At 34.9% G+C, this 20,160-nt stretch overlaps 1 protein-coding gene across 2 annotated transcripts in view; it reads right to left on the bottom strand.

Annotated features, from left to right (window-relative positions):
- The window catches only part of LOC150099478 (general vesicular transport factor p115-like), a 354,365-nt gene that overhangs the window by 203,921 nt on the left and 130,284 nt on the right, over positions 1-20,160 (bottom strand). For both annotated transcript variants that reach the window (XM_090403647.1, XM_090403648.1), the window contains exons 6-7: positions 17,798-17,918; positions 1,996-2,174 (exon numbers count right to left, since the gene is read on the bottom strand). In XM_090403647.1, the coding sequence (XP_090259773.1) occupies positions 1,996-2,174; positions 17,798-17,918 (300 nt within the window). The remainder of the gene's footprint in view (positions 1-1,995; positions 2,175-17,797; positions 17,919-20,160) is intronic.

Genomic DNA, 20,160 nt, shown 5'->3' with positions numbered 1-20,160 from the left:
ACCTCATGCCTGCTTAGCTGAATTAATCAAAGTTTTCTTCAGATTCTTCCAACAGATCTCTAAAGTGTGTTCTCATTTCACACATGTTTCTCTATTCCCCAGTATAATTTTCAAGAATATAATTTCTGTATATTATTATTATTACTTGACACTACCATGGAATCCAAGGACTCATCATGGGAGGACACTTGACATCACACAACTTACCGTGTATCTACACTTGGTGTAGGCACTATCTACATACTACACAATCCACCATATATACACTATTCCCTACTGCTCACTAAGAGAAGTCATATATTTTCTAGCCATAAGCAGAAAAAAAAAAAAAAAGATGTATCACCTTATTATTAAATACTCTGGATGAGAGATACTTGTAGAAAGTTTTCCCACTTGGTTGCAATGTAATATTATACTTGACAAGAATATAATTTCTTGTCAAGTATAATACACTTGACAAGAAGTTATATATTTTTTTCCATTGCATTATCATTTCAATTTTATATTGCAGTTCTGCATGCTTCGGCTCCTCTAGACATATATAAAGAATGATAGCTAATGTTAAAAAGGTAATAAAATTCAGTCTGACTGCACAGGAGCATTCATACACTGTAGGAAAGTGCAACAATTTCAGTGGTCAGTTGACTTTAGTTTTGAAATGCTGAAACATTGCTGTTTTTTGAAGATCAGATAATCAGTAAATTAAAGTATAAACTTATCAAATCAAAATCCCCCCTTCTTCCTTCATTCCATCTATCTCAATTCTGTGGAACAGTGTTCTCCATAATTTTTTTAAATAAATGAAACCCTCAGAAAGATGTCAGTAGAGACCTGCCAACATGTTCCTTAACCACTTGCTCAATGCAGCACTGTTACTTTAGATTTCTTGTACGTGTGCGAGATTAATATCTTAAAAAAATAAATAAAAATGAATTCGCTTGAAGTGAACAGATAAAAAGTCTCACAGATCAATGTATTTCCAATGCTGATATACTCAGACTAATTCAAGAAAATACCAAAATATATTATGAATTTAGTGATCACTAACTTTTGAGAATCATGATATCAACCAATAAAGAAAAATGTGTAAATAAAATATAACAACCATACTGAATGAGTGGATAAATGCAAAACTTTTATCCACATCTACTACCTAGAGGTTTACAAACATAGACCTTTAAGTAGTCAATGATTTTCATGTTTGCATTATAACCTTAGTTAATGGAGGACTAAAGTGATGTGGGAAAAAAAGAAGGAAAACAAATCCATGTTTGTTCTAGAGAACAAAGTTCTTCATATTATCTAACTTAAGACCATTTCTAGAATTTCCATTTTCGCTCTTCATATTGTCCTGATTCTTGCTAGAGTGATGTATTCTGGCATGTGTATGTGTTAAACCTACCTACTGCGCTGTTAATTCTATCCACTATATTATGTCTATAAATTTCTGTATGTGTTCAAATGATGGTCTTGGCTGTTTTTATAGCAGGAAAAAGTTGAGATTATAAGGTTTTTATTCCTGAAAAAAAAAATTAATAGATCAGGTCATAGCATAGCATGTAGATTGATTATTTTGGAACTTAATTCAGCTTACAGTTATTGCTTATTCTGTTAAAAGACAGTATTTGATGATGACTTCAATACAAAGGTTGGAACATTAAAACAAATGAATGGTACCTCTGCTCTTCAACCTACAAGTTGTGGATGTGAACTATATCTTGGATGTTTGTAAATATCTTTAGGTGGTAGGTGATTTTCACTGTCCAGTAAGAAATCATCACCGTGCTTACTGATGAAAACGAATCCTGTTTAAACCTATAAAACTGGATTTTCAGATAATTATATCCAGTTTTAGAGGATGGAAATGTCATTAAAAAAAAAAAAATTGTAGTTTCCAAAAATCTAAAATATGCAATATTTCTTTAAAGAAATCATTAATGAAAATTTTTTACTGATTTAATAAATTAATTTTTTAATATAAAATTATAACCTTACCTGCAATAATAAATGAATATTAGTAGCTTTCTGAGCAGACCAACCAGCTGTTTCTTTAGGCATATTAAAAAGTGGTGTTAAACACTGGATATAGCTTCCTTCTTTAAAGAAATTCTGATTTGACAAATTGTTCTTCAAAAGATTGACTAAAACAGCAAGGCAATCTTCAACAGCAACACCTCAAAAAAGAATGATAGAATTCTGGTTGTTGGAAATATACATATATATGTTGTTGGAGATATATATATATTCATAAAGGATATATTGCATGTCAGTTCATCAGGTAATAACTAAATGATCATTCATGATCATTTAGTTATTACTTTAATGAATTTTGCAATTTATAAATCAATGGTTTCATCAACCTTAGCACTGCATTCTATAACTTGCAGGTATCTACAGGTCAGAGTTTTTAAGTAAAAATTTCCCTTTTTTTGAGGGGGGGGAGACAATATATATATATATATATATATATATATATAAAGAAATTTAATTATGTGTGTGTATATACACATACACACACATCAGGGTAACCAGACATCTTTTTTTAACAGGATTGTTCCCTTTGTCAGGACACTAATTGTCCCTTTTTTGAATTTGTGGCATGCCTTCATTCTTGTATGTTCGAATATGGAAAGGATAATGTCTCTGCTGGTGACATATGATAGCTTGTGATCAAAAACATGCAAGCTATGATGATTATCAACCATTATGAACGCACACTCTTTGCGATAGGATGAAAATACTGCAACCAGTGGCAGCATTGCTGCATCCGGGTGGTAACAAGGTTACTTATCTACCATACCATTGTTTTGTGCTTCTTATGTCGGTCTGCTAGTAATTGTGCAAGTTAAAGGAAGTATATATTGTGAGTGGTGATATTTCATCCAAATTTTATCATGCTGAAAAGGAAGTATAGTTTCACTCGGGATTTAAAGGAAGAATATCCCTTCTTGAAAGACGATGAAACAACAAACAAGTTGCAATGTACCTTATGTCATATCTTATTGTTGTTCGGTTTTTTCAATTGAACATGGAGGCCATTCTGATATACAGCAGCATTTGACGAAGTAAAAACATAAATTGGCAGCTGCTGCTCTCAGTTCAAGTCAAGATGTTATATAATTTTTCACGAAAAATTCAAAAGGTAAATTAACTGATGAAAGTAAATGTCTTGCAGCTGAAGGAGGTTTGTTTGCATTTCATGCAGCAAAACATAAACTTTCTTTGAGGTCAATGGTAACTTTCACATTACTACACCTCTGCAGTAATGTGAAATTTGTTTCAAAAGAAATTTACACATGGGCGAAGAAAGTGCCAATCAATTTTAGTGAATGCCCTGGCACCTTACACAATGCAAGAAATAGCAATTGAATTGAAACAAGCCAAATATGTGTCAGTTATGGTAGACACATCAAACCACAGAGATTTGAAATTGGTGTGCCTGTCCTTGTTAGGTACTTCATCCCGAATAAAGGTATTCAGGTTAAAGTGATAGATTTTCAGAACATAACAGGAGAAACAGCAGAACTGCTAGCAAATCATATATTGGATATTTTGCAGAAACAGCAGCTGACTGAGAAAATTATTGTATTTTCTGCAGATAACTTGAACACCAACTTCAGTGGATACAAATGACATGGTTCCAACAATGTATTTTCAAGACTCAATGCTATTGGCTGTGTTGCTCATGTTGTTCATAATTGTGTACAGACAAGCGCTGATATTTTGCCTATTGATATCGAAACAATTGTAAATAAAATATTTCCACATTTACACAATGAGAATAGAAGAATTGAAGAATTTCTATGCATTTACAGAAATTGAATACAAGCATGTTCGGTAGTGCACAAATAATATGGTTATCATTAATACCAGCTGTGAGTAGGATTATTGACATGTATGATGGACTCAGATCTTACTTTTTATCACAAGATAAATGCCCAACATTGTTGAAATCATTTTTCAGTAACCAACAATCAATACTTTGGGTCCATTTCATGCAAAGCCAGCTGAAAATATTCTCAGCAACAATAATGAAGATAGAAAGGGAAAATATTTCGGCAACTGAAGTGGTAGAAGAATTGGAATTGCTCAGACAGAAAATTACAAATAGGAAGGCTGAGATAATTCAAACATTTAAAATGTCATCAATTATTTCAGAGTTCAAAGATGAGGGCGTTCCTTGATGAAAAATAATTTTTAGATGTTACAAATTTATTTTATGATACTTTCCTTGAATATTTAAGCAAATGGACTTATCATTTCTAGTCACTGAAAGCATTTTACTAGATTAAGTTTCAAACTCCACTAACTTGGGCTGAAGTTGCAAGCAGCCTAAAGGCAATCAGTGACATTGACAGCAAAATATTCAATATTGTTGATGAAGATGAATTGTTTGATGTAGTCAGTCATATAAATAATGTTGTGAACTCCAAGATGAGAAAATGGAACGACACAAATGCTGAAGGGGACAAAAAGTGGTGTGATGTATTTAAGGTGCTCCAAGAAATAAACATCCCCTACAAAAACATACTGCCAGTTGTTGCATTTGTTATGGCAATCCCAGGAACAAATACAGCTGTCGAGAGATTTTTTTCTCTCATGAGTTCTTTGTGGTCTGATGAAAAGACCCGCTTCAACACCAAGATTGTGAAAGCAATAATTGTGATCAAGTCACACTTTGACATTTCGTGTATCGACTTTTATGAGTGCATCTTGAAAGAACCAACACTTTTGGAAGAAATAATGTCATCATTTAATCTAATCCTGTGGCCTCCTCTTTAAGAGGGTTGCAGCTGATGCCTCCATGCCTCTCTATCTCTTGCTTCTGTAAGACTATGGTATGCCCACCCAATCTTTGATGTTGTCTTTCCATTGCAGTCAGGGTCTTCCTCTCCTTCCCTCCAACATCTCCCTGCAATACTATTCTGGGAAGCTCTCCAGAAGAACCCCTCATCAAATGTCCTGCAAACGCTATTTTTTCTTCTTTGAATACTAGCCATATACTCTGCTTTCAATTTGAATCTTTTAAGAACCTCTTCATTGCTCACTCTTTCAGTCCAGCTGATATGATCCATTTTTCTCAAGCACCACATTTCAAATGCATTCAGTCGGTCACTCATCTTATTGATCGCCCAGGAGCATCCATATGTCCCCATGCTCCAGATCACTGTCTTGAGGATTCTTACTTTCAACTGTTTGTTCAGATTTCTATTTCCTAATATGTGGTATATTTGGAAAAATACTGCTTTTGCTTTTTTAATTCTGTTCTTAATTTCATAATTAGATCTATTATTGTCTTCTGTTATCCAACTCCCAAGGGTATTCAAAACTTTTTACATTTTCTATTCTTTGTCTGTTCAAAGTGATTTCCATCCCATCATTTTCTTTCCTTGACATCATCATCACTTTTTGTCTTCTGAATGTTTATTTTCATTTTATATATCTCATTTCCAACCCTGTTCAAAATTCTTTGCAAGCCTTCCTCTGTTTCGCTCATAAGTACAATGCCACCTGCATATCTTATATTATTTATCAGATGTCTGTTTATCTTTATTCTATCCTTCAGATCTTCCAAGGCCTCACCTCATCATCCATTCACTATAGACATTAAAAAGGAGTGGGGACATACCACACCCTTTCTTATGGGGATTCATTCAGTATCCTCTCCTCCAAATCTGACCCTGGCTTCTTGAGTTTTGTATATTCTGAACAAAATTTTCATAATATTTTTATCTATTCCTATTTTATACAAAATATCAAATAAAACAGAGTGATTAACATTATCGAAAGCTTTTGCATAATCCACAAAGCATAGATATAAATCTTTATTGCACTCGATCATTCTTTCCCCCAATATGCGTAGTGTTGCAATAGCTTCCCTGGTTCCCCTGAAACCAAACTGTGCTTCATTTAATTCCCTCTCTATCATTTGTTCCATTCTTCTATATATTATGTTGATTAGGAATTTTGCAACGTGCCTAATCAAGCTGATAGGTCTGTGCTTGCTGCAATCCATTGTTCCTGTAGTCTTGGGAATAGAAATAAAAATAGATCTTACGAAGTCTTTACGTATTCTATCCTCCTCCAGACTTCTATTAAAGATGGATAATGTTCGATAAAAGGATAATGATAGTTGTCATCATATAAATATAATAATAATGATAATACTCCATAATTATAATGCACACTTCAGTCTTATTCCATTTTCATATACAGCGTACCAGAAATGTCCCGTTTTTGTTCCACACCCACATAATTAAAGAAATTTAATTACTAGAAGCCAAGAGATACCAAAATAGAAAAAAAATATAATATATATTCATTATTTGAATGCCAACTAGTTTCATCTTCTTAGAAGACTTCATCAGGTGCATAACATGAATATAGAAATATAAAAATTATATGTTACAAGAGAAAACCAGCTATAAATTAACTTGCAAATGAGTGTGCATGCACGCACGCACGCACACACATTGCACAGTTGTTTTTTCCCCATTCACAAAACTGAGTTATTATAAATTAGATCCACAATTCCATCCTTAACGTCACTAAAAAAGTACCTACTTTTTTAGTGACATTGTTACGTCTCCTTCTTTATTAGAGTACGTATTTAGTATGATCCAATTTTGATCCAGTCTTCTCTATATCCTCTACCCTAATTTTATATCTTTCTCCTTAATATATAACCTGGTTTGGCTCCTAAGGATATTTCCTCTTCAGAAACTGGCAAATTTATATTTTAACTGCAGCAGCCAGCTTCCTATAACAATATAATTCATGCTCAGGGAAATATTCCTAGGTTTTAGGCATATACGTTAATCTAGAATTCACACGCGAGTATATAGATATTGGTACCTTGCAGTCGTGACCTAAAATCTAATCACAATTATATAATTATCTAAACTCCTTCCCGCTATTTTGGTTCTATTTTCACAAGTGGTAGTTTGACACCTCGAATTCAGGCAAGACTCAGGTTCAAGTAACAAAACATGTTTATTAATGCTAAAAGGCAGGTACATTAAATCTTGTATTAAGTTATCAAAACTTCTGAATTGCCAGCTAAGTGAATGTCTTATGCTAAGCTATACACACTGTTCAATACTAATCAAACCTTCTTACGTAAACTGACATGCAAAATCATGTAATACAAATGGATAATTAAACAATGTCACACTCAAGTCGAGTTCCTTCATTCACATTTAACTTTAAATAGATATTTCACAACTCATTTCTCTCTTAGATAAATTTACTCAATTAACAAAGGGTTTTCACTACTTCAATCAAGTTAGAGATTTATCCTACACAATTCTTTGTCTAATAGAATTGGCTGTATTAATTACTCTATCCTATCAAAGTTCTTTAAAATGTCCTCAGTCTTGCTTTATCAAGACACAAATTCTACCTTCAAACAATCTCAAGATATAAAACAAAAGAATCTTTACTTTACCAAGTCCCTCCGAAGGTCTATTAGCTGCCATGTGTTGCTTGGGTCATCCTTTGTCTTGGCTGGTTCTGGGTCAAGTCTTGTGACTGAGTTGTTCCATTCTCTGCTACTGGACACAAATCAGGAAATGGCTAGAACTACGAGCCTTCTCCGCTCGCTCGGGTGGGTCATTCAGCATTTGGCACCATTCTGCATGAGCTGTCTATTCTCGTGCAGGTCTCCACAGAATACCTCTCAGCGCAAGTCATGAATACTTGACAAGTCATGGCTGTCTGTCGACATAGCACCCTCGTCTTGTCCTATCTCTGATCACTCGTCAAGAATCCTCGATCTCCAAAATCCCGGAAGAAACAGAAAAAAAGCCATGAGCTTGGTGCGTATTGCCTTAAATATTCTTTCTCAGTGCCCTCTTTTTCTGTATTGTTTTTTCACACTATCCATAACTTACATTGCCCTTAGGTTGATCCCTTGCTTTCCCTCCTTACTATTAGGTGTTGTTTTTGAGGAAAGGTGTTTACGTCAGCCTTCCCTGTAAGCTGCAGCCTTTGGCGTTATGGCAGGCATTTACGGTTTAGACGTGACCATTGATCCTATTAGTCATTTCTTACCTGGCGACTTACGATTTTTTTGATAGCTTAATAATACATAAGTTAAGCCATTATTCCTTTACATGAAATGCTAATCTGACATAATTCTTGATTTTAGCTTTCCTTTTGACAATAAATAATTCAATACATTACACATACTGATATTCACTTTCACATATAACAACTTAGGTGTTTCTCACCTTCTGCTGGTAAGCAGGTATTATGCAAATTTCTTTGTTATTTTGTAAAGCTTACATGTTAGATCCTGAATGAATAACTTGTCAAGAAGTTCTCCATTCAGTATCTAACAACATGAAATGACATGACAATACTCAAATCTCTATTCAGCTTGGATAGAGATTTGGGTATTGAAAAAGATAAGATTGAAAGAAAAGATTTTTTTTTTTTTTTTGGTGGGAATTAATGTAGAGCTGTGTTTTGGTAGCAGTGAAATAGATAAGGTTATTCAAACTCCATTGATGAATGTTTTGAAGATCAAAATTTAAGGTAGTAGAGGTAAGAGTTCTGCAGGTTGTGGTGATTTGGGCTTTGCAAGGTTTGCCAAACAAAAAGGAGGAGTGTAATGTGCTGTCATCAGCAAAACTGTGTACTGGATCAGTTGGCTGAAGTAGATCATTTATATATAAAGAGGGCGGGTGAAAGAACCGAGCCAGGTGGGAATCCCAGCATAAATTGTATAGATAGAATCACATCTAAAGCACAGATCTTTAGAACAATTGGAGGAATGTCATCAGGGCGAGGAGACTTTTTGGGTATCCAAATTGAGCAAAATTTTTCTGATCTCTTTTTGGAAAATAGTCAAACATGACAATGATGTCTGGAATGGTTGGGGGACATTTACCATGATCATCTATGCAAGAAGTGGAGGAGAGGTAGAAAGCCAGGAGACTGTTTTTTTGTGGGAGATAATGCAATAGTACCATCTGGGTGTAATAGTGGTAGGGCAGAAGTCATGGCCAATAGCTTTGGCTAGAGCCCAGAAGGCATGGCTATTGTTTAGGCAGGATGCAAGTTTCCTGCTTTTAGCTCTCTCAGAATCAATTTTTGATGTAGAAATAGTTTCCTTGCAGCTATTTCCAGGCATTGGTGCCATGATTATAGGCAAATGGAGTTTTGGATGTAAGCCAGTTGCAGTATGCCTGATTCTTCTTTTGTACAGCCTTGGCACAACACCTGTGGTAGAGGGAATTTAGGGTGGGGCATGGAACCAATGCTTCCATGCCAATGATTATTATTTTGGTGATTTGTTCTGTACATAGGTTTGGCTCAAATGGCTGGACACAGTAATATGACCAAGGAAATCAGGTATACAGAAATTGCAAAGATTGTCCCACTTGGCTTTCTTGTAATACAATTCAACACATGGGGAAAGATATCTGCAATAGGATGTGGTTTAAGCTACTTACAGACAACATTCACAGCATACTTAGATATGTCAAGAGTTATAAACATGTTAACACAAGAATATTAATGTTTCATCTTCCGACTTGTATCATTCTGTCATTTCATCTCACCATGATACAAGTCGGAAGACAACACCAGCCCTGCATCACATGTACAAGCTCAGCCAGATCTGACTTATGCATGGCAGCAATAAAGGTGGCAATTACAACAAGAGCTGGAAGAGAAATGCCAAAGTGGAGCCAAAGCATAAGCATTCAATTATAAAGAAGGGATACTAGTAAGAAAATCAAATCAAATCCTGCAAATAACCAGCATGGAAACCTCATTCCAAACACTGCATAGGGAATGTATGGGGCCATGTGATCAACAGCAAAATTCACATAACCTTCCAGATTCATTTCACAAATATACACGTTTCAGTTTTAATAACATTAACTTCCACTTCAGTCTGCACAACCTTACCTATTTTTTCTGACAGAAACTCAAATATCAATATCCTCAAACACTACTCATCTCTGATTTGCCAACTACTCGCTGTTTGATTCCTTTCACCTCGGAGGTGGGGTCTGTGCATATGTTTGCTCTGATGCACCATGCCAGATAGTATCCAAACTGTAATCTGCCACTTTTGCCCTCCTTTGGCTAAAAATCACTCTACCTCATTCTACCAAATTCATAATTTTATGCTGTCTCAATCCCTCTCCTAATGTTGATTTTCTTCGATCCAACTTTCCTAACAGCCAAGTCATCTTCCTTGGAGACTTCAATATTCACAACATCAGCTGAGTGCCCTCTTCTAACTATAAAGAGAATAACTAGTGATATATCTAAGAGACACTTGTGACATTAAATTAAGAATTATAAACATGTTAACAGAAGAATATTTTAATGTTTGCAGATATTTCAGTCTGAAACTAACAGACTATCCTCAGTGGCTTGATAGAAACAGTTTTTACAAGGTGGAATACAAACAATTGGTCATTCAAAAGTAGAACAAGTGCAATTATGTTACACTGCTAAACATTAAAGAGAGGTAAATTTCATCAGTGATGAATAAATTATAGGTATTAATTCACAATTTCATATAACAATCTTAATTTATAAATTCAATTAAAGATAACATTAGACTAATGTAAGAATTAAAGGTCTCAATTAAAAAAAATTGTTTGTATTCCACCTTATAAACACCATTCCTATCAAGTCACTGAGGATAGTCTGTTAGTTTCAGACTGAAATATTTGGCAAACATTAAAATATTCTTGTGTTAACATGTTTATAATTCTTGACATATTTAAGTATGCTGTGAATATTATCTGTAAGTAGCTTAAACCACAACCTATTGCAGACCTCTTCCCCCATTATTAGGTGGCCACCTAACAATTTTCTTACACTCAACTTACTGTTAAGAAGATACAGCAATCCCTCGATTAATGAGCCCCCGACTAGTGCGTTTTCGATTGGTGAGTCATTTTTTTTCGATACCTAAATTCGATTATTGGGTCTCTAAAATTCAATTAGTGTGCTTATACACATCTTAAAAATAAATGTTACAGATTTAAAAAATTTTCAATCTATACATTTTTTATTGCTAACTATTTTAAAAAATCACTCACCAGGATGAAATAATTTAGTTATTACTGATTTGAAACATTTTACAGAGTTATTTTTAATGGCATACTACACTATTTCCATGTATGCTATGTTCCAAATTTACTGCCAAAATTTATGTCATCTGCTTTGCATAGCATTTTATTGATCATATCTCGTGCAATAATCATGAGTAAAAGAATTAGTGAGCAAAAAACAGAAGTGTGAAAATGATTCAAAAAGTAATCTGATTGGAAAAAAAACTTGAAATAATAAAGAAAAATGAACAAGGCAAGTCCAGAGCAAAGATAGGACAAGAACACAAAAATGGGTGAATCAACTGCTGAATACAAAGAGAACGGTAAGGCTGATTCAAGTTCATCATGCTTGCACTCGAAATCAAAGTATTATAATGATTGAATTAGAGAGACTTCTTTTTACGTGGATCGAAGATTGTAACCAAAAACAGATCCCACTAAACACTGGCCTCATTAAATCAAAAGCATCATCTCTTTGTAATCTGGAAAGAAAGGGCAATCAATGATGGAAAAGAAGAAGAATTCCACGTTAGTGCTGGGTGATTTGAGCGTTTCAAAAAGAGAAATAGCCTACATAATGTTCTAATCACAGGCGAAGCTGCAAGTGCAGATAAGGAGATACCTAGAGATTTTGAAGAAAATTGTGTAAGAGGACTATTGTGATCAACACATATTTAATGTCGATGAAACCGGCCTTTTTTTGGAAGCGAATGCCTTCCAAGACTTTCCTGGCCAAATCAGAGAAATCTCAGCCTGGTTATGAAGTCGCAAAGTCGAATGAAGTTACTGCTAGCAATATGCGAGCCGTTTGGTAGCACATTCTTCCACATTGTGCAAATGATTTTAGAGGCTTTTCAAATTAATCTAAGTTAATTAATTCTCATTCTGAGAAGTTGAGTGATTCCGACCTGCTAAATTTAGATGCACAGTGGGAATATGAAGAAAATTTAATCACTGACAAGCCCAAAGAGGTTTCACAGAAACAATTTGAAAATAGTTTTCATACAATCGAAGGTTTTAAGCAGCAATGCTTGGAGACTGACCCTGGTGAAGAGAGAATCAGTAAAATTTGCAGAAGAGGCAATACAGCCATAATGTCAGTTGTATGAAATAAAAGAAACAGAATGCCTGCAAAACTACGTTAGCTCAATTTCTATGTTAAGAAGCAGAATAATAAATTTATATTCTGAATATGTCTTATTGTCTTTCAGCTTCATGGTTTTCCTTTAATTAGGCCCTGAGACATACCGTAATTCTTTTATAAAAAAATTAAGGGTCATAAAAGAAATCTGAGGAACGAATTATACTTTTTCCTATAGGTTATTATATTCGATTAGTGCTTTTTCGATTACTGTGCCTGTTTTAAAGAACTCATTAGGTGCATTAATTGAGGGATTGCTGTAATTTTATTTTTATTTGATATTTAGTTCCTCTTAGTGCTTTTTTTCAATCAATAAGCATACACACAAATTGTGTGTGCTATAACAATGTAGGTAACGAGTTCTTTATTTGAATTTGACATGAAAAATTTCTTTATGTATAACGTGTAATAATGATATAATGGAACATATGAGTAGTTTGTTGGGAAAAGGAGATGATGATAGAAGAATATGTCAGAAATGTGTGCACTGATTAGACAGATTGAGGAAAGTGAAGTGGAATGCAAGCAGAATTTCAAATAAGGGAGCAGATGTGATGTGAGTACTTAAGTGACTTAACACCAGTAAATATAATAGAAAATACATACCATTCTCAGAGAATACTTTACCTTCCAACCATTAGATTATGATCTCACAAAATCTCAGATCAAAAAAATTAAGATATCTACTCAAAAAAAAAAAAAAAAAAAAAAAAAAAAAAAAAAAAAGTATCTTTCTGGCCTACTTAAATCACAAAAACTTAAACTCTTCAAGTTCTCATCACTTTCCCAGTGTTCCATATGCACTATCGTTTGGGTTATACATTTATTATACATTATATTTGTTTTGTCTTTGTTTATATTTTACATTTAATTCATTGATCATTTGTTTAATTTCTTCTGCAGAATTTCCTAAAAGAAGAAATGTCATCAGCAAATCATAGGTGATTCAGTTCATTCCCATTTACTATAAGTTTTTCTAGGGTTGGTGCAAATAATTTAGGGAGCAGAAATGGTATCTCCCTCTGTAATTCCCCCCCCCCCTTTTTTGATAGGGAGTTGCATATTTGTTGCTGATTTTATAGATGCAGTTGAATTTTTATAAGTTTCTTGAATATTTTTATTTTTATTATTTTTTTTAAGGGCTTCTAAAACTGCTAATGCTGACACTGAATTGTCAAAATCAATAAAGGCCAGACCAAAGAGGTTTTGGTATTCATTTGTCCTTTCAATGATTTGTCTTACTACACTGCAGTATGTAAGAGGGCATGTGAGGACTGAGAGTTTTAGATCTGATCATTTCATCATACGATATAACTGTGAGTCGGGTTTCACGCTTCCCTCCAGTTGGTGAGAGTGATCATGAAGTAATCACCTGGATTTCACGAAAAAACAATTTTATATATATATATATATATATATATATACACACAAACACGTTTCAAATAGAAAGAAGAATGATTATGGTAAGTTGATGTGAATGGATGAAAGAGAGAGAGAGAGAGAGATTGATAACATCTGCAGAGGACATAGTTGAGGTATTCAGTGTGTGCAGTTCAGAGTGTAGAGAATGAAATGAGATAAGACTTAATGGTGATTGAGTAAGAGGTACATGGGGAATTAAGTAGTAAATAGATGTAAATAAAGTAATAGGACTTGATGACATATTACCATGTGTCTTAAGAGTATGTTCCAAGGAGAGGGCAGCCTTGGCCTGCCTGTTTAACAAGTCTTCCAACAGAACAAGTCCCAAAGAAGTGGAAGGTAAAATTGTTCCACTTCACTAAGGTGGTGATAAGACTATAAATTATAGGCTGATCTGTATATCTGGATTCTTAAATATTATCATATCACTGTTCTATGTTTTTTGTGGTAGTTTTGTTGATGTTTCTACTTCTACCAAGAGCTCTTGTAATGGTGACAGCCTTTGCAAAATAAGTTTTTCATGTGCACTTTTATAAAGTAAACTGCATGCTGCTTTAATATTAAAGTAGATAAGTTTATTTTAAAAAAAAAAAAACCCTTATACTTACTTCTAGCTTAAGAATACATAAAATATAAATCTGGCACTCCAATCAACAATTGCGTGTAAGAAGTATGGATATCAGATTTGTGAATCTTAGGGACTACACATTCTGGATAGTTTCCCATGATACGGTTTGAGATGTAATATTTTCAATAATTTACTTTTTTCTTTTGTTCAATTAATTGGATCTTAACCTTAAATTTGGTAAACAAAACAGTATGCTTTTCTTTTTTTTGTATTCCATTCGTCATCATCTGAACAAATTTAGGTATAGGCTTTTTTTCTGTTTGAGTGATTATAAAATCAAGTATTGATTATGGGATATCAATCAGGTTCACATATTCCATAATCAATCAGTTATTTTATGCATCTCATATTTCAGCGTATGTCATTATTTCCAATTTATTACTTGCTTAGGTATGATGGCAAAGATATGACTTCAACCGAGAGCAATGACAGTTTTTTCCATTAAGGTTAGTAATGAGAGTAGAGGGTGCCATATTAGGACTTGAGTTCTTATGTCTATTACAAATGTTCTACTGATAACTAATCTCCTTGTTTCTTACTTTTTAAAAAAAAAATTCTTGCATAGATGATCATGGCAAAATGCCTCTCATCCATTCTAAACACTCCCATTCAATGTCCATCTTATAGAAACATCAGAAGAATCTTGTCCAAACTGGACACAAAAAAAAAATCTCTGGTACTGATGACATTTCTTCAATTATTCTAAAGGTTGCTGTTCCAGAATTCACTCCTGTTCTATGCTGCCTTTTTATTCTCTCCTATTTCACTAACAGATATCTATCCAGCATCCTGAAAATTAGCCCACATAAAACCCATTCCTAAGAAGGATGCCAAATCAATAAACTATCATCCAATTTTATTCATCTCAATCCTCTCTATGTGGAAAGAAGCATTGTAATATTTATTTATTCAAACTGCGCCATTAGTAATTGTCTTTGTCTGCTTGAGCATATGTTAACTTCCTTCTGAGACAATAACCTCTGTCTTTGCTTAAGATGTTCTAATCTTAAAACTTACGTCTGATACTATTACTTGACTTTAGTCCGCTTGTAATCTGCTTAATTTACCCCCTCCCCTCAACATCATAAGGTATACCCTTATACGTGCAAGTGTCGAGAAATTTGGAAAAACCTCTATTTAAGGGGAAATCCTCAATTTAGAATGCTAATGCTCATGTTTAATAGTCCTTGAAAAATTTATATTAGTTAACGACTGTGCCATCAATGACTGTAAATTTTCTATTCTTTACTAACATGAGAATCTACCTGCTAAGCAAAGCACATATAAGAACCCTTTGTTCATTAATCTCAAGCAACTCTGAATTGTACAGTCATGGCAGTTACTTTACCTTGGTCACACAGGTCTGATTAGTTTTTTGTGAGACAGTGCATTGGATAACAAGCTATTTACAAACTAAACATGTTTATTTTAACTAAGACAAATATTTAACAAACAGCAATGGGCATATCACGTGCTTGAATCACAATTTATTAAGTAAAACTAATCACTTGAGACATTAAACAAAGAAATCTCACATTCAACTTATTTATAACGTGAAAGGTCCTTAGCCCGTAAAGCCTTGCATTCAATTATAGAGAATTTAAGACAAAATATATGTAACACTTTCTATGCATTAGTTAGCACAAGCACTACACAAACTTACACTATTCATTAATGCACATACAGATTAACACTCGGCTCTCTAACTTCTTTGCTACGTACTACAATTGATTAAACAGGACTAGCATTGATTATCTACACAAACAATCATGGACATTAACATACAGCTTCCTACTTACTAACTCTCAGTATCTGGTAAAGTCCTAGGGTTTTTGAGAGGTATGGATGAGTTCTGCTGGTTCCTTCCTCATTCTTGTGAAACGGCTGTGATCAGGTACTATATGATGGCTGTCGCCTTGCAAGTTCTCTCCCTTGGAAAAGGAATATAGTTCTGTGATGTTAGGAACTGCTCTGGTTGCAGCATATCAGCATGCACGTGGGGCAGTGCTTTCGTCGAAGAACATCTCAGAAGGTTCCTTTGAATATGGCCTCTCCTGACTTCCCCCCTTGCTCTGGGGTTACCTACCAGCGAACTTCCCAAGATCTCTTGGACAACTCCAGAAAAATTCGAAAGAAAAAAGCCCCCCCCCCTTCTCGCCCACCAATCACGCCCTTTTATATTATTCAATGTCCTTTGTCTTACTATCCGAACTTCCTGGATAGTAAGTTCGGATTTTCCAGAAGTGCCCTGACGTCACCTACACTTACTTTAGGTCTTGGCAGCAACTCCTATATTTCAGTGACCTTAGAGCTTATTGTTTACCTCCAGCTCACTAGCATAATCTGTTTAATCCTTTTAGTTACATATACTTGTAGTTCTACATTCAGTTATTTTGACAATATAATACATTAAAGCAGGTTACATACACTTCTAAATTTATATATTTTATGACCTATGTAAAATCGACATAGAAGAAAAAAATTTTCTTTGTTTCACCATAAGAGATTTTATAGCATCACTCACTCAACTATTATACAATCTGGAAGGCTGAACTAATAAACCATCACTTGAATGGATTATGCCATTGTTCATCAATAAAGGATCTGCTAACTTATATCATGCATCTTTTCACAAATACTATGGAAAGGCTTCAAATATTGAGTTGTTGTTCTCAAAGGTTATTGACTGGATCTTGCATAAAGATCCATTAAGTAAGCTCCCATCATTTAGTCTGTTCCCTGACTTCTGCAACTGGATTGCTAGTTTTCTAACTAGATGTACACCAGTAAATATAGATAGTTCCTTATCTCCTAAGTAGGCAACTAACCTAGACTTGGAGTTCTGCAAGTCTCTCATTCACTCTCTTCCTGGTATACATCAAAGATCTACTCCAGTTGACTACTAATCCAACGAGCAGTTTTGCAAATCACAACACAGTGCACACCTCATTCTCATTTGACAAACTCTGCACCACACAGATCACCATGACCTCCAAGAACATCAATCTCAAGTACCCCAAATTCCGATCTCCAAATTATTTTTCAATAGGAATGAGATTACCCTTTAATTTCAATGCTTAAAAAAACTTTTCTTCAACCAGATCTTTCTGGTTAGTATCTCAATTAGACATGAGGGACCTTTATAAGGTGAGCTGCAAGTCTTGTGATATGGCAGTCACAAGAGGTTTTTCTTTGTGGAAAATGCAGATTTTTTTTTTTTTTATTGAAAACAATGACAGCCATTCCAGACAATAGAGAAAGAATTACATCTAGCAATGATCAGGTTTATGAAGCCAATTACATACTATAACAAGCTTTTGAGCTTAACACATAAAGAGGAGATAAAATGAAAATGAGTGCATTTCAAACTCAAATAAACAATTGAAAATGACTGTTCGAGCACATCCGTTAGCGTTTTTTATCCTATTTTATTCCTAGTGTCTCTTAATTTATTCTTGATTTTTTGAACCCCTTAATACAAAGGCTTATTCATTTGGAAATATTGTTATTGTTTCATGTACATACCTCCATCATTACAGCCTTCTTCCTTAATGATACGAAAAAGCCTATCAAAAGCGTTTTCAAAAGCTACGATTTTCTGAATGTTAGTGTTGCTTCTGGTAAGATGTGCCAACAACAACAATGCCTAATTAAAATAAAAAAAAAACATTTTATTAACATTAATAGTTAAAAAATTAATAAGTATTTATATGGGCTTCTGTTTTAAAAAATAGTACAAAGTCTAACTTTCCTAATTGGTATGAAAGATTAAGCAACACAAAAACAATATGTTTGAATAACAGCCTAATCAGAAAATAAGATTATGCAATCCATATGCTAAATTTCAGCTGGAATGATTTACTTACTTTCCTAGAAAAAGCACTTAGAAAAATCATTCTGCATAATTATCGAGTCCCAGATGACTTAGTCGGTAGAGCATTATGCTTTTAACCTATGGGTCCAGGATTCGAGTGCCTGTTGGGTGGAGTTTTTATTTTTTTTTTAGGGGTGGTAGTAGACAGAGAGTTAAAGTTTAGAGGACATATTGCTAAGGTAGCCCATACGGTTACTTCACTAGTGAAGAACACATTAACAAGCAGAGATAAGGAAATTTGATTCCTCTTTATTATTATTATTATTTCGGGCGACTCCAGGAGTCCTTAGACTCATCGAGGGAGGCCCTAAACATCATGTCCACACAACTATGCGATTACATTCTCACAGTATCTATCATACCTTGCCTTGAACTCGTTCACCGTCATAGCACCCACAACAGACTGGCAGCTTATTCCACTCATTTACCACTCTAAAAGTAAAGAACCCAGCTATAACACCCCTGCTAACCACACTCTTGCCCAACTTCCATAGGTGTCCCCTAGTTCTCCCACCACCAGTCCTGATCTCAAAAATATCCTCTGAATTAATCTTATAGAATCCCTTTATCAATTTGAACGTCTCAATCATATCTCCCCTCCTCCGCCTATCAACCAGTTTCTGCAACCCACAAATCTTCAACCTGTTCTCATATGGTTCATTCCATAGACCTGCCATCATCTTAGTCACTCGCCTCTGGATCCTCCACCTCCTCACCATCAAGAAGGAACCGAGGTGACCAAATCTGGGCACAGTAGTCGAGATGAGGTCTTATCAAGGCTCGGTACAGAGGTACAATAACTTGCTTGTCTCTGCTCGTCAAGGTATTTTTCAACAACCAAGTGAGTTGATGAGCTAATTTAGCTACTTTTGCAATGTGCCCCCTAAACTTCATCTCCCTATCCACCAACACTCCCAAGTCCATGGCCTCATCAATCTCTTGGAGTACAGTTCCACCAATGTGGTATACTGCTGCTAATCTTTTCACCCCAAAATGCATAACCTTACATTTTGTCACATTAAATTGACATCCATTCTCCTTAGCCCAGAACTCCAATCTATCTAAGTCATCCTGCAAGACTTTGACATCTTCTGCATTCACTACCCAACTTTGCATCAGCAGCGAACAAATGAATTGTTCCACTTAGATCCTTCCCTATATCATTAATGAACAGATTAAACAGCAGTGGTCCAAGAGCAGAACCCTGCAGCACACCACTAGTCACAGGCCGTCTTTTGGACTCTACTCCTGAATAAACTACTCTTTGATATCTCTCCATCAACCAACCACCTATCCATCTCACCAACCCTATATCCATTCCCATATGTTGTAGTTTACGGATTAGTATTCCATGTGGTATCCTGTCTAACGCCTTTGCCAGGTCTAGCAGTATCACTGTAAACCCATTTCCCTTATCCAGTTCAGCCGTCACCTTGTTATAAAATTTGAGCAAGTTACTGAAGCATGATCTACCCTTTACAAAGCTATGCTGTCCCCTGTACAGTATCTCATTTTCATCAATCCATTCCTGTATTTTTCCCTTGACTACTTTCTCCAAGACCTTGACAACGACTCCTGATATGCTGATCGGTCGGTAATTTGCAACCGTAGTCTTGGATCCTCATTTATGCAGTGAAACTATTTTCCCCTCTTTCCACACCTTCGGGACTAAACCAGACTTGAGACTCAGATTAAACAACATGGTCAAGGGCACTGATAATTCATTAGCCGCTTCACGCAAGACCCGTGCCGGTATACCATCCAATCCCACAGATGTGTTCACATTAAGGTTCTGTAATAGACGTCACCTCCACTTCATTCATCACTATTCCCGTATAAACTAATGGTTCCTTCATTTTTTCAATATCACCACCTGGTTGATATGCTTTTGCAAAGTGCGCGCTCAGTAACTCCACTATATTGACTGATTCAGTGCCCTCCTTACCATCGTCATTCCTTAAAATCATTTTGCCATGTACAGTTTTTTTCTTGCTTGCAGCATATCGAAAGAACT

Source organism: Typopeltis vanoorti, chromosome 14, assembly GCF_054136105.1.
Source record: "Typopeltis vanoorti isolate ZY-2024b chromosome 14, IOZ_Tvanoo_1.0, whole genome shotgun sequence".
NCBI classification, from domain to species: Eukaryota; Metazoa; Arthropoda; class Arachnida; order Uropygi; family Thelyphonidae; genus Typopeltis; species Typopeltis vanoorti.
The sequence above is the reverse complement of the archived record's forward strand: the minus strand, read 5'-3'. Positions and strand labels throughout refer to the sequence as shown.